The sequence below is a fragment of the Tachyglossus aculeatus genome, chromosome 22, assembly GCF_015852505.1.
Source record: "Tachyglossus aculeatus isolate mTacAcu1 chromosome 22, mTacAcu1.pri, whole genome shotgun sequence".
Taxonomy (NCBI): Eukaryota; Metazoa; Chordata; class Mammalia; order Monotremata; family Tachyglossidae; genus Tachyglossus; species Tachyglossus aculeatus.
The window spans coordinates 37,723,940-37,736,132 of NC_052087.1; the positions used below are offsets into that span (position 1 = coordinate 37,723,940).

At 51.1% G+C, this 12,193-nt stretch overlaps 2 protein-coding genes across 7 annotated transcripts in view; one reads left to right on the forward strand and one right to left on the reverse strand.

Moving 5' to 3' along the window:
* The window catches only part of BSCL2 (BSCL2 lipid droplet biogenesis associated, seipin), a 32,683-nt gene that overhangs the window by 15,288 nt on the left and 5,202 nt on the right, over positions 1-12,193 (reverse strand). For 5 of the 6 annotated variants that reach the window (XM_038764718.1, XM_038764716.1, XM_038764713.1 and 2 more), the window contains one exon: positions 475-786. In XM_038764718.1, the coding sequence (XP_038620646.1) occupies positions 475-683 (209 nt within the window). In that variant the 5' untranslated portion in view covers positions 684-786. Of the gene's footprint in view, positions 1-474; positions 787-7,069; positions 7,190-12,193 lie in introns of those variants that run through there. The other variant, XM_038764715.1, reaches the window with a different exon arrangement.
* GNG3 (G protein subunit gamma 3) lies at positions 9,338-11,448 on the forward strand. The gene is made up of 3 exons (XM_038764719.1): positions 9,338-9,697; positions 10,020-10,125; positions 10,984-11,448. Exons 2-3 carry the CDS (start codon positions 10,027-10,029, stop codon positions 11,110-11,112), a joined length of 228 nt encoding a protein of 75 aa, XP_038620647.1. The 5' UTR covers positions 9,338-9,697; positions 10,020-10,026; the 3' UTR covers positions 11,113-11,448.

The window sequence follows — 12,193 nt, forward strand, 5'->3', positions numbered from 1 at the left end:
AAAGGGGGAGGAGAAGCGACGTGACTTGCCCAAAGTCACACAGCTGACAAGTGGCCGAGCCAGGATCCGAGGCCCAGAGAATAATAATAATAATGATGGCATTTATTAAGCGCTTACTATGAGCAAAGCACTGTTCTAAGCGCTGGGGAGGTCACAAGGTGGTCAGGTTGTCCCACTGGGGGCTCACAGTCTTCACCCCCATTTTACAGATGGGGTAACTGAGGCCCAGAGAAGCGACGTGACCTGCCCCGAGTCACACAGCTGACAAGGGGGCCGGGCCAGGCCTCGAACCCACGACCCCGGCCTGCGTGCCCTTTCCACCGAGCCGCGCCGCTTCACCTCGGGGTGCCCCTCCGTCCCCTGCTTGCCCGCCGCGCCCGCCCTCAGCCCCGGGAGCGAGGAGGCGGAGGCCGGGCCGGGCAAGCCTCCCCCTCCGTCCGGCCCGTCCCCGGCATGGCGGGGGTGGCGTCTCACCTGTAGCCCACGTGCACGGGGCTGAGGTGGCTGACGGTGGGCATGTAGGAGTAGTAGAAGGACCCGTAGAGGAAGGTGGAGACCCAGAGCAGGAGCAGGACGGTGCAGGCCAGCATCCCGGCCTGGAGAAGGAACCTCCGGGCCCGGACGGCCAGTACATGGCCGGCCTCCTGGGCCCACAGCAGGGTGGGCAGCGGGTCGCCGGCCATGCCGCCGCCTCCCTGGGCCCGCCGATCACACTTCCTCCGCCGGACTGGATCGTCCCCCGGATGCCGACCCTGCCCATGGAATATGGGTGGGCGCGGGCCACTCCTGGAATAAAAACCGAGGACGGCGGCTTAGTCGGCTGCAAGGTCCTCCGGGGAAAAGGGCCTTAATCCCCGTCCCTACCCGGCGGCGGGCTCACAGTCTAGAAGGGGGACACAGACGACAAAACGTGGAGACGGGTGTCAAGTCGTCGGAACAAATTCATTCACTCAATCGTATTTACTGAGCGCTTACTGTGTGCAGAGCACTGGACTAAGTACAAGTTGGCGACATACAGACAGTTCCTACCCAACAGCAGGCTCACGGTCTAGAAGGGGGACAAAGATGACAAAACAAAACGTGGAGACGGGTGTCAAGTGGTCAGAACAAATTCATTCACTCAATCGTATTTATTGAGCGCTTACTGTATGCAGAGCACTGGACTAAGTACAAGTTGGCGACATATAGGCAGTCCCTACCCAATAGCGGGCTCACGGTCTAGAAGGGGGACACAGACGACAAAACGTGGAGACGGGAGTCAAGTCGTCAGAACAAATTCATTCATTCAATCGCATTTATTGAGCGCTTACTGCGTGCAGAGCACTGGACTAAGTACAAGTTGGCGACATACAGACAGTCCCTACCCAACAGCGGGCTCACAGTCTAGAAGGGGGACACAGATGACGAAACGTGGAGACGGGAGTCAAGTCGTCAGAACAAAGTCATTCACTTAATCGTATTTATTGAGCACTTACTGTGTGCAGAGCACTGGACTAAGTACAAGTTGGTGACATACAGACAGTTCCTACCCAACAGCAGGCTCACGGTCTAGAAGGGGGACACAGACGACAAAACAAAACGTGGAGACGGCTGTCAAGTCGTCGGAACAAATTCATTCATTCAATCGCATTTATTGAGCGCTTACTGCGTGCAGAGCACTGGACTAAGTACAAGTTGGCGACATACAGACAGTCCCTACCCAACAGCGGGCTCACAGTCTAGAAGGGGGACACAGATGACGAAACGTGGAGACGGGAGTCAAGTCGTCAGAACAAAGTCATTCACTTAATCGTATTTATTGAGCACTTACTGTGTGCAGAGCACTGGACTAAGTACAAGTTGGCGACATATAGGCAGTCCCTACCCAATAGCGGGCTCACGGTCTAGAAGGGGGAGACAGACGACAAAACAAAACGTGGAGACGGGTGTCAAGTGGTCGGAACAAATTCATTCATTCAGTCGCATTTATTGAGTGCTTACTGTGTGCAGAGCACTGGACTAAGTACAAGTTGGCGACATACAGACAGTTCCTACCCAACAGCAGGCTCACGGTCTAGAAGGGGGACACAGACGACAAAACAAAACGTGGAGACGGCTGTCAAGTCGTCGGAACAAATTCATTCACTCAATCGTATTTATTGAGCGCTTACTGTGTGCAGAGCACTGGACTAAGTACAAGTTGGCAACATATAGACAGTCCCTACCCAACAGCGGGCTCACGGTCTAGAAGGGGGACACAGATCAATCAATCAATCAATCAATCGTATTTATTGAGCGCTTACTATGTGCAGAGCACTGTACTAAGCGCTTGGGAAGTACAAATTGGCAACACATAGAGACAGTCCCTACCCAACAGTGGGCTCACAGTCTAAAAGGGGGAGACAGAGAATAGAACCAAACATACCAACAAAATAAAATAAATAGGATAGAAATGTACAAGTAAAATAAATAAATAAATAAATAGAGTAATAAATATGTACAACCATATATACATATATACAGGCGCTGTGGGGAAGGGAAGGAGGTAAGATGGGGGTATGGAGAGGGGGGCGAGGGGGAGAGGAAGGAAGGGGCTCAGTCTGGGAAGGCCTCCTGGAGGAGGTGAGCTCTCAGCAGGGCCTTGAAGGGAGGAAGAGAGCTGGCTTGGCGGATAGGCAGAGGGATTGGGGGCATTCCAGGCCCGGGGGATGACGTGGGCCGGGGGTCGATGGCGGGACAGGCGAGAGCGAGGTACGGTGAGGAGATTGGGGGCAGAGGAGCGGAGGGTGCGGGCTGGGCTGGAGAAGGAGAGAAGGGAGGTGAGGTAGGAGGGGGCGAGGTGATGGACAGCCTTGAAGCCCAGGGTGAGGAGTTTCTGCTTGATGCGCAGATTGATTGGTAGCCACTGGAGATTTTTGAGGAGGGGAGTAATATGCCCAGAGCGTTTCTGGACAAAGATAATCCGGACAGCAGCATGAAGTATGGATTGAAGTGGAGAGAGACACGAGGATGGGAGATCAGAGAGAAGGCTGGTGCAGTTGACAGATGACGAAACGTGGAGACGGGAGTCAAGTCGTCAGAACAAAGTCATTCACTCAATCGTATTTATTGAGCGCTTACTGTGTGCAGAGCACTGGACTAAGTACAAGTTGGCGACATATAGGCAGTCCCTACCCAATAGCGGGCTCACAGTCTAGAAGGGGGACACAGATGACGGAACGTGGAGACGGGCGTCAAGTCGTCAGAACAAATTCACTCACTCAATCGTATTTATTGAGCGCTTACTGTGTGCAGTAAGCACCTCGTTCTCGCCTGTCCCGCCATCGACCCCCGGCCCACGTCATCCCCCGGGCCTGGAATGGCCTCCCTCTGCCCATCCGCCAAGCTAGCTCTCTTCCTCCCTTCAAGGCCCTGCTGAGAGCTCACCTCCTCCAGGAGGCCTTCCCACACTCAGCCCCCTCCTTCCTCTCCCCCTCGTCCCCCTCTCCATCCCCCCCATCTTACCTCCTTCCCTTCCCCACAGCACCTGTATATATGCATATGTGTTTGTACAGATTTATTACTCTATTTATTTATTCTACTTGTACATATCTATTCTATTTATTTTATTTTGTTAGTATGTTTGGTTTTGTTCTCTGTCTCCCCCTTTTAGACTGTGAGCCCACTGTTGGGTAGGGACTGTCTCTATATGTTGCCAATTTGTACTTCCCAAGCGCTTAGTACAGTGCTCTGCACATAGTAAGCGCTCAATAAATACGATTGATGATGATGATGATGCAGAGCACTGGACTTCACTCCCTTCAAGGCCCTACTGAGAGCTCACCTCCTCCAGGAGGCCTTCCCAGACTGAGCCCCCTCCTTCCTCTCCCCCTCATCCCCCCTCCATCCCCACCGTTTTACCTCCTTCCCTTCCCCACAGCACCTGTATATATTTATATGTTTGTACATATTTATTACCGTATTTATTTTACTTGTACATATCTATTCTATTCATTTTATTTTGTTATAGAGACGGTCCCTACCCAACGACGGGCTCACAGTCTAGAAGGGGGAGACAGACGACAAAACAAAACATGGAGACAGGGGTCCCTACTGTCAGAATAAAAACATTCATAGCTATAGGCACATCCTTAACAAAACGAATAGAATATTAAATATGTACAAATAAAACAAATACTTTTATTTTACTTGTATTTACTGGAAGCCGGCCGGACCAAGCTGGCTCTGGGCCTGGCATTGCCCGAAGGTCCTTTGGGGAAAAGGTCTTAATCTTTAGATTAAGGTCTTAATCTAGACTGTGAGCCAGCTGGTGGGTAGGGACCGTCTATATGTTGCCAACTTGTCCTTCCCAAGCGCTTAGTACAGTGCTCTGCACACAGTAAGCACTCAATAAATACGATTGAATGAATGAATGAATGAAAGTAAAATGAATTCTCATCTCTGCCTTGAAGTGAGATCATCATTCATTCATTCATTCAACTGCATTTATTACGTGCTTACTGTGTGCAGAGCACTGTACTAAGCGCTTGGGAAGTACAAGTTGGCAACATATGGAGACGGTCCCTACCCAACAACGGGCTCACAGGAGACGACAAAACAAAACATGTAGACAGGTGTCAATACCGTCAGAACAACTAGAATTATAGCTATAGGCACATCATTAACAAAATAAATAGAATAGCAAATATGGACAAGTAAAATACATACCTTCATTTTACTTGTATTTACAAGTAAAATAAATACCTTCATTTTAATTGTATTTACAAGTAAAATAAATACCTTCATTTTACTTGTATTTACAAGTAAAATGAATACTCCTCTCCGCCTTGACGTGAGATATTCATTCATTCAATTGTATTAATTAAGCGCTTACTGTGTGCAGAGCACTGTACTAAGCGCTTGGGAAGTACAAGTTGGCAACATAAAGAGACGGTCCCTACCCAACAACGGGCTCACAGTCTAGAAGTGGGGGACAGACAACAACACAAAACATGGAGACAGGTGTCAAGTCGTCAGAACAAATTAATTCATTCAATCGTATTTATTGAGCGCTTACTGTGTGCAGAGCACTGTACTAAGCGCCTGGGAAGTACAAGTTGGCGACATATAGACAGTCCCTACCCAACAGCGGGCTCACAGTCTAGAAGTGGGGGACAGACAACAAAACAAAACATCGAGCCAGGTGTCAAGTCGTCAGAACAAATTCATTCATTCAATCGTATTTATTGAGCGCTTACTGTGTGCAGAGCACTGGACTAAGCGCTTGGGAGGTACAATCAATCAATCGTATTTATTGAGCACTTACTGTGTGCAGAGCACTGTACTAAGCGCTTGATAAGTACAAACTGGCGACATAAAGACAGTGCCTACCCAACAGCGGGCTCACAGTCTAGAAGGGGGGGTCAGACAACAAAACAAAACATGGTGACAAGTCGTCAGAACAAATTCATTCAATCGTATTGATTGCGCGCTTACTGTGTGCAGAGCACTGTACTAAGCGCTTGGGAAGTCCAAGTTGGCAATATATAGAGACGGTCCCTACCCAACAGCGGGCTCACAGTCTAGAAGGGGGGGACAGACAACAAAACAAAATAAATTAACAAAATAAAATAAATAGAATAGTAAATATGTACAAGTAGAATTAAACAAATAGAATTAAAGCTAAATGCACATCATGAACAAAATAAATCTCATCATGATCACGGGAAGCGCTTACAACGTGCTCGGCCCTGTTCTAAGCACTGGGCCCCCCCTTCCCCGGCCCGGGATGAGAGGCTCTGCTCATCACCATTGTCATTCATTCATCCATTCAATCGTATTTATTGAGCGCTTACTGTGTGCAGAGCACTGTACTACGCGCTTGGGAAGCACAAGTCGGCAACATCTAGAGACAGTCCCCACCCAACATTCGTTCAATCGTATTTATTGAGCGCTTACTGTGTGCTGAGCACTGTACTAAGCGCTTGGGAAGGACAAGTCGGCAACATCTAGAGACGGTCCCTACCCAACAGTCATTCAATCGTATTTATTGAGCGCTTACTGTGTGCAGGGCACTGTACTAAGCGCTTGGGAAGGACAAGTCGGCAGCATCTAGAGACGGTCCCTACCCAACATTCATTCAATCGTATTGATTGAACGCTTACTGTGTGCAGAGCACTGGACTAAGCGCTTGGGAAGGACAAGTCGGCAACATCTAGAGACGGTCCCTACCCAACATTCATTCAATCGTATTGATTGAACGCTTACTGTGTGCAGAGCACTGGACTAAGCGCTTGGGAAGGACAAGTCGGCAACATCTAGAGACGGTCCCTACCCAACATTCATTCAATCGTATTTATTGAGCGCTTACTGTGTGCAGAGCACTGGACTAAGCGCTTGGGAAGGACAAGTCGGCAACATTTAGAGACAGCCCCAACCCAACATTCATTCAATCGTATTTATTGAGCGCTTACTGTGTGCAGAGCACTGGACTAAGCGCTTGGGAAGGACAAGTCGGCAACATCTAGAGACAGTCCCCACCCAATATTCGTTCAATCGTATTTATTGAGCGCTTACTGTGTGCTGAGCACTGTACTAAGCGCTTGGGAAGGACAAGTCGGCAACATCTAGAGACGGTCCCTACCCAACAGCGGGCACACAGCCTAGAAGGGGGAGACAGACAACAAAACCAAACATAGTAACAAAATAAAATAAGTAGAATAAATATGTACAAATAAAATAGAGTAATAATAGACTGTGAGCCCACTGTTGGGTAGGGACTGTCTCTATATGTTGCCAGCTTGTACTTCCCAAGCGCTTAGTACAGTGCTCTGCATCATCATCATCATCAATCGTATTTATTGAGCGCTTACTGTGTGCAGAGCACTGGACTAAGCGCTTGGGAAGTCCAAGTTGGCAACATCTAGAGACGGTCCCTACCCAACAGTGGGCTCACAGTCTAAAAGAGTGGGCTCACAGTCTAGTAAGCGCTCAATAAATACGACTGATTGATTAATAGAGTAGTAAGCAACAAAGACAAGTAGTAAGACGACAAAGCAAGACACATTAACAAAATAAAATAAATAGAATAGTACATAGGTACAAACAGTACCATGGTCCTCGTCCTCCTCCCCCCAGGAGGCGTCCAGCCGATAGTCAGCGGCGCGCAGCAGTAGCAGCAGCCTTGGGGAGGCCCAGGCCTTAGGTGGGCGCGGTTGCCATGGCGACCACCACCCACCCCTCCCCCCACACCTGAGGCGAGACTCACCCGGCAACCGGCTGCGGGCGCTTCCGCTGGAGGCCCCGCCCCCTCCGCGCCTCCCCATTGGCCCGCGCTCCCTCACGTGACCCGTTGCCCCGGCAACGCCACCCCCCAGGGCCCCCCTCTCCGAATCGATGTCCCGCCACCCCCATTCCCTCAGAGGAAGATTCATTCATTCATTCATCATCGTCAATCGTATTTATTGAGCGCTTACTATGTGCAGAGCACTGTACTAAGCGCTTGGGAAGTACAAATTGGTAACATATCATCAATCGTATTTATTGAGCGCTTACTATGTGCAGGGCACTGTACTAAGCGCTTGGGAAGTACAAATTGGCAACATATAGAGACAGTCCCTACCCAACAGTGGGCTCACAGTCTAAAAGGGGGAGACAGAGAACCAAACCAAACATACTAACAAAATAAAATAGATATGTACAAGTAAAATAAATAAATAAATAAATAGAGTAATGAATATGTACAAACATATATACATATATACATTCCCGTTTGGGAAGCAGCGTGGCTTGGTGGAAATTAATCAGTCAATCAATCAATCGTATTTATTGAGCGCTTACTGTGTGCAGAGCACTGTACTAAGCGCTTGGGAAGTCCAAGTTGGCAACATCTAGAGACGGCCCTACCCAACAGCGGGCTCACAGTCTAGAAGGGGGAGACAGGGAACAAAACCAAACATATTAACAAAATAAAATAAATAGAATAGATATGTACAAGTAAAATAAATAGAGCAGGAGCTTGTGAGTCGGAGGTCGTGGGTTCAAATCCCAGCTCCGCCACTTGTCAGCTGGGTGACCTTGGGCAAGTCACTTCACTTCTCTTTTAGACTGTGAGCCCACTGTTGGGTAGGGACTGTATATGTTGCCACTTTGTACTTCCCAAGCGCTTAGTACAGTGCTCTGCACACAGTAAGCGCTCAATACATACAATTGATTGATTCTCTAGAGAGCTCACCTCCTCCAGGAGGCCTTCCCAAACTGAACCCCCTCCTTCCTCTCCCCCTCCCCACAGCACCCGTATCAAATCCCCGCTCCGCCACTTGTCAGCTGTGTGACTTTGGGCAAGTCACTTCGCTTCTCTGTGTCTCAGTTATCTCATCTGTAAAATGGGGATGAAGGCTGTGAGCCCGACATGGGGCAACCTGATCACCTTGTATCTACCCCAGCGCTTAGAACAGTGCTTGGCACCTAGTAAGCGCTTAACAAATACCAACATTATTATTATTATTACAAGTTGGCAACATCTAGACACGGTCCCTACCCAACAACAGGCTCACAGCCTAGAAGGGGGGGGGGACAGACAACAAAACATGTAGACAGGAGGCCTTCCCAGACTGAGCCCTTTCCTTCCTCTCCCCCTCGTCCCTCTCCATCCCATCTCACCTCCTTCCCTTCCCCACAGCACCTGTATATATGTATATGTTTGTACATATTTATTACTCTATTTATTTTACTTGTACATATCTATTCTATTTATTTTATTTTGTTAGTATGTTTGGTTTTGTTCTCTGTCTCCCCCTTTTAGACTGTGAGCCCACTGCTGGGTAGGGACTGTCTCTATATGTTACCAACTTGGACTTCCCAAGCGCTTAGTCCAGTGCTCTGCGCACAGTAAGCGCTCAATAAATACGATTGATGATGATGACAGGCGTCAAAATCGCTTCCCTAGCACTTAGTCCAGTGCTCTGCACCCAGTAAGCGCTCAGTAAATACGACTGAATGAATGAATGTTCTCCTGAGGTAGATTCCCGGCCCGCCCCTGTGAGTCCTATGGAAGCACTTAACAAATACCATCATTCTTATTGTTATTATCCCCCTGCTCTTCCTCAACCCTGCCTGGAGCGGGGGGCTGCAGCTGGCTGTGCTGTCGGGGGAGGCCGTACCGTCACCCGGCTCCCCTCGGACGGCGGCGGGTGACGGTGATGCTCTAGGTTTAGGGTAGAGCAGCCTCCAAGGCGGGAGGGGAAGAGTACGACCGCCCAGTTGATGTCAGATTTCCAAATGAGCAGGGTCCCCCGCAGGCCCGGCAGCCTCCGCGCCGCTGCGGCCATCCCAGGCGCCGACCACTCGGCCGAGGAGGGGGAGCCCCCCGGACCACGGCCCCTTCCCTTTGTTTCTGTCGGGGTCCGGTCCCCGCGCCGCGGGCGGCCGGGTCGGTGGGAAGCGGGGAGGGCGTCCTCCGACCCCGGGGAGGGGCTGCGGGGGCCGGAGCAGGGGGCCGGGTCCCCCCGCCTCAAGTGAACGGTTGGTACGGTCCGGCATCGGAGGGGCTCCTTCCAGCATCCTTCATCCTTCGGGTACCAGCACGTCTGGGCAGCGCCGCAGGACCGGCCTGCCTCGCGCTCGGCCGGCCGTTCCCGGCGCCCGTCTCCGGCCGAAGAGCCACGAGGACGCGGTACGTCTTCGCCCCCTCGAACCCACGCTGATTCTGCCTCCTCGAGCCATCACCACCCACACCCAGGTGAGTAGAGAGCAGCTTCCTACATCTCCTCGGGGCTCAAAAAGGGGCAGGGAAGGGGCTCGGGCGTGGGGAGGGAAATTCAGGCCTATTACTCCTACTATTCGTAGCCATCGAATTGAATCGCATAATGGTACATCGTGCGCGTGACAATGGATACGGGCAGTCTTGGAATCCGGTCCTGACCCAAGGATGGAAAGGCTAGTGAACCAGAACAAGGATTTACCTCTACCCTGCTCAAGGGAAATCTATTTCTCCAGTGGGTGGGTCGGAGCGCCGGGTGTTGCAATTGCTCTCTGAGTGGGTCCTCTGCTCTTCTTCTCAGAGCGAGAATGAAAGGGGAAACACCTGTAAACAGCACCATGAGCATTGGGCAAGCCCGCAAGATGGTGGAGCAACTCAAGATCGAGGCCAGCATGTGCCGGATAAAGGTGGGCAGGACTCTTAATGCCCCTCACTCCACTCCCCCTCCTACTTTTTGCTGGGGTGAGGTGGGAAAGCGGGGAGAAAGATGGCACCCTGCAGGATGGAGGAGCCGTCCTAATAACAGTAGCTTTTCGCACTATGTGCCAAGCACTGGGGTAGAGAAAAGATCCTCTGGTCAGACAGTCCCTGTACCACTTGGGGTTCCTGGTCTAAATAGCAAGGACAGTTATTGAATCCCTAATTGTAGAGATGAGGAGTCAAGTCACACGGCAGGTAAGTGGCAGAGCCAGCATTAGAACCCAGGTCCTCTGATTCTCAGGCCTGTGCTTTATCCACGTGGCCACATTGCTTCTTTTAAAGAGGAAAGGGCTTTAGGGTGGTGGAAGGAGAACAGTTACTGAATCCCTTTATTAGAGATGAGAAGTCACTTAAGCCCCAGCATACAAGTGGCAGAGCCAGCATTAGAACTCAGGTCCTCTGATTCTCAGGCCTGTGCTTTATCCACGAGGCCACATTGCTTCTTTTAAACAGGAAAGGGCTCTAGGGCGGTGGAAGGAGAACAGTTACTAAATCCCTTTATTAGAGATGAGAAGTCACTTAAGCCCCAGCGGGCAAGTGGCGGAGCCAGCATTAGAACCCGGGTCCTGTGATTCTCAGGCCTGTGCTTAATCCACAAGGCCACGCTGCTTCTTTTAAAGAAGAAAGGGCTCCAAGGAGGTGAAAGGGAAGAGGAGGAATTGCCTCAAGAGGGAGGGAGAAAGAATGAGGCAACAGGAACTGTCCTGTACGGTGGTATTGGAACTCTGAAGCTAACCCTTTGGCACCATTACTTCATACCTCCATGCCCTCTGGCTGTGCCTCAGGTGTCCAAGGCAGCGGCTGACCTGATGACATACTGTAACGCACACGCCTGCGAGGACCCCCTCATCACCCCCGTGCCCACTTCGGAGAATCCTTTCCGGGAGAAGAAGTTCTTCTGTGCCCTTCTCTGAATTCCATCCCCCCTCCCCGCCCAAACAAACACCTCACTCTCCTCCTGGATTTTTCCAGCCCAACCCTTTCCCAGGTCTAAGAGCACTACAAGGCTCCTCGAGGCTACCCCTCAACCCCCAGCTCCTGCCCTTACGGGCACCTGAAGCACAAAGCTCCCACTTCTGCCAGCCCTAGCCCACCTCCCACTTGGCCAACTCCAAGGACGGGCCCGTCTGAGGACGACTCGGGGCACTTCTCTGCCCCCGGGCCGAGGGCCCAGCCCCATCTCTGGGTCCCCATTGTCACCTGGAGGCTGTTGTAATGGGAAAGCTATTTGGGGAATAAAAGCACCCGGTCACGGAGGGCAGCTCCAGTGTCAGTGTTCGTGAGAGAGTGATGTCAGGTCACTGTGGGGCGAGGGGTGGTCACGCTAAAGCCGTCTAATGAAATGGACGGTCACAGTCGGCGAGGACAGGGTGGAAGAGGGACCAAAGGATGGATGGGGAGAAGAGACCCGAATTGATTTATGGGCAAGGAACCTTTTGGGAGGAGCATTCCAGGGCATTAAGGGGCAACGAAGCGTCTGGGAGGAGGATTCTGGGGCATTAGGGGGCAAGGAAGCATCTGGGAGGAGGATTCCGGGGCATTAAGGGGCAAGGAACCTTCTGGGAGGAGGATTCCTGGGCATTATGGGGCAGGGAACCTTCTTGGAGGAGGATTCCAGGGTATTAAGGGGCAGGGAACCTTCTGGGAGGAGGATTCCGGGACATTATGGGGCAAGGAACCTTCTGTGAAGAAGATTCTGGGACATTAAGGGGCAGGAAACCTTCTGTGAGGAGGATTCCGGGACGTTAAAGGGCAGGGAACCTTCTGTGAGGAAGATTCTGGGACATTAAGGGGCAAGGAACCTTCTGTGAGGAAGATTCTAGGACATTAAGGGGCAGGAAACCTTCTGTGAGGAGGATTCCGGGACATTAAGGGGCAGGGAACCTTCTGGGAGGAGGATTCTGGGGCATTAAGGGGCAAGGAACCTTCTGTGAGGAAGATTCTGGGACATTAAGGGGCAGGAAGCCTTCTGTGAGGAGGATTCCGGGACATTAA

What these genes read in the sequence shown, in the direction of transcription:
- GNG3 (XM_038764719.1), top strand. Translation starts at nt 10,027, where the DNA reads ATGAAAGGGGAAACACCTGTAAACAGCACCATGAGCATTGGGCAAGCC. An exon ending in CCAGCATGTGCCGGATAAAG is followed by an intron (nt 10,126 to 10,983) that starts GTGGGCAGGACT and finishes GCTGTGCCTCAG; the next exon opens with GTGTCCAAGGCAGCGGCTGA.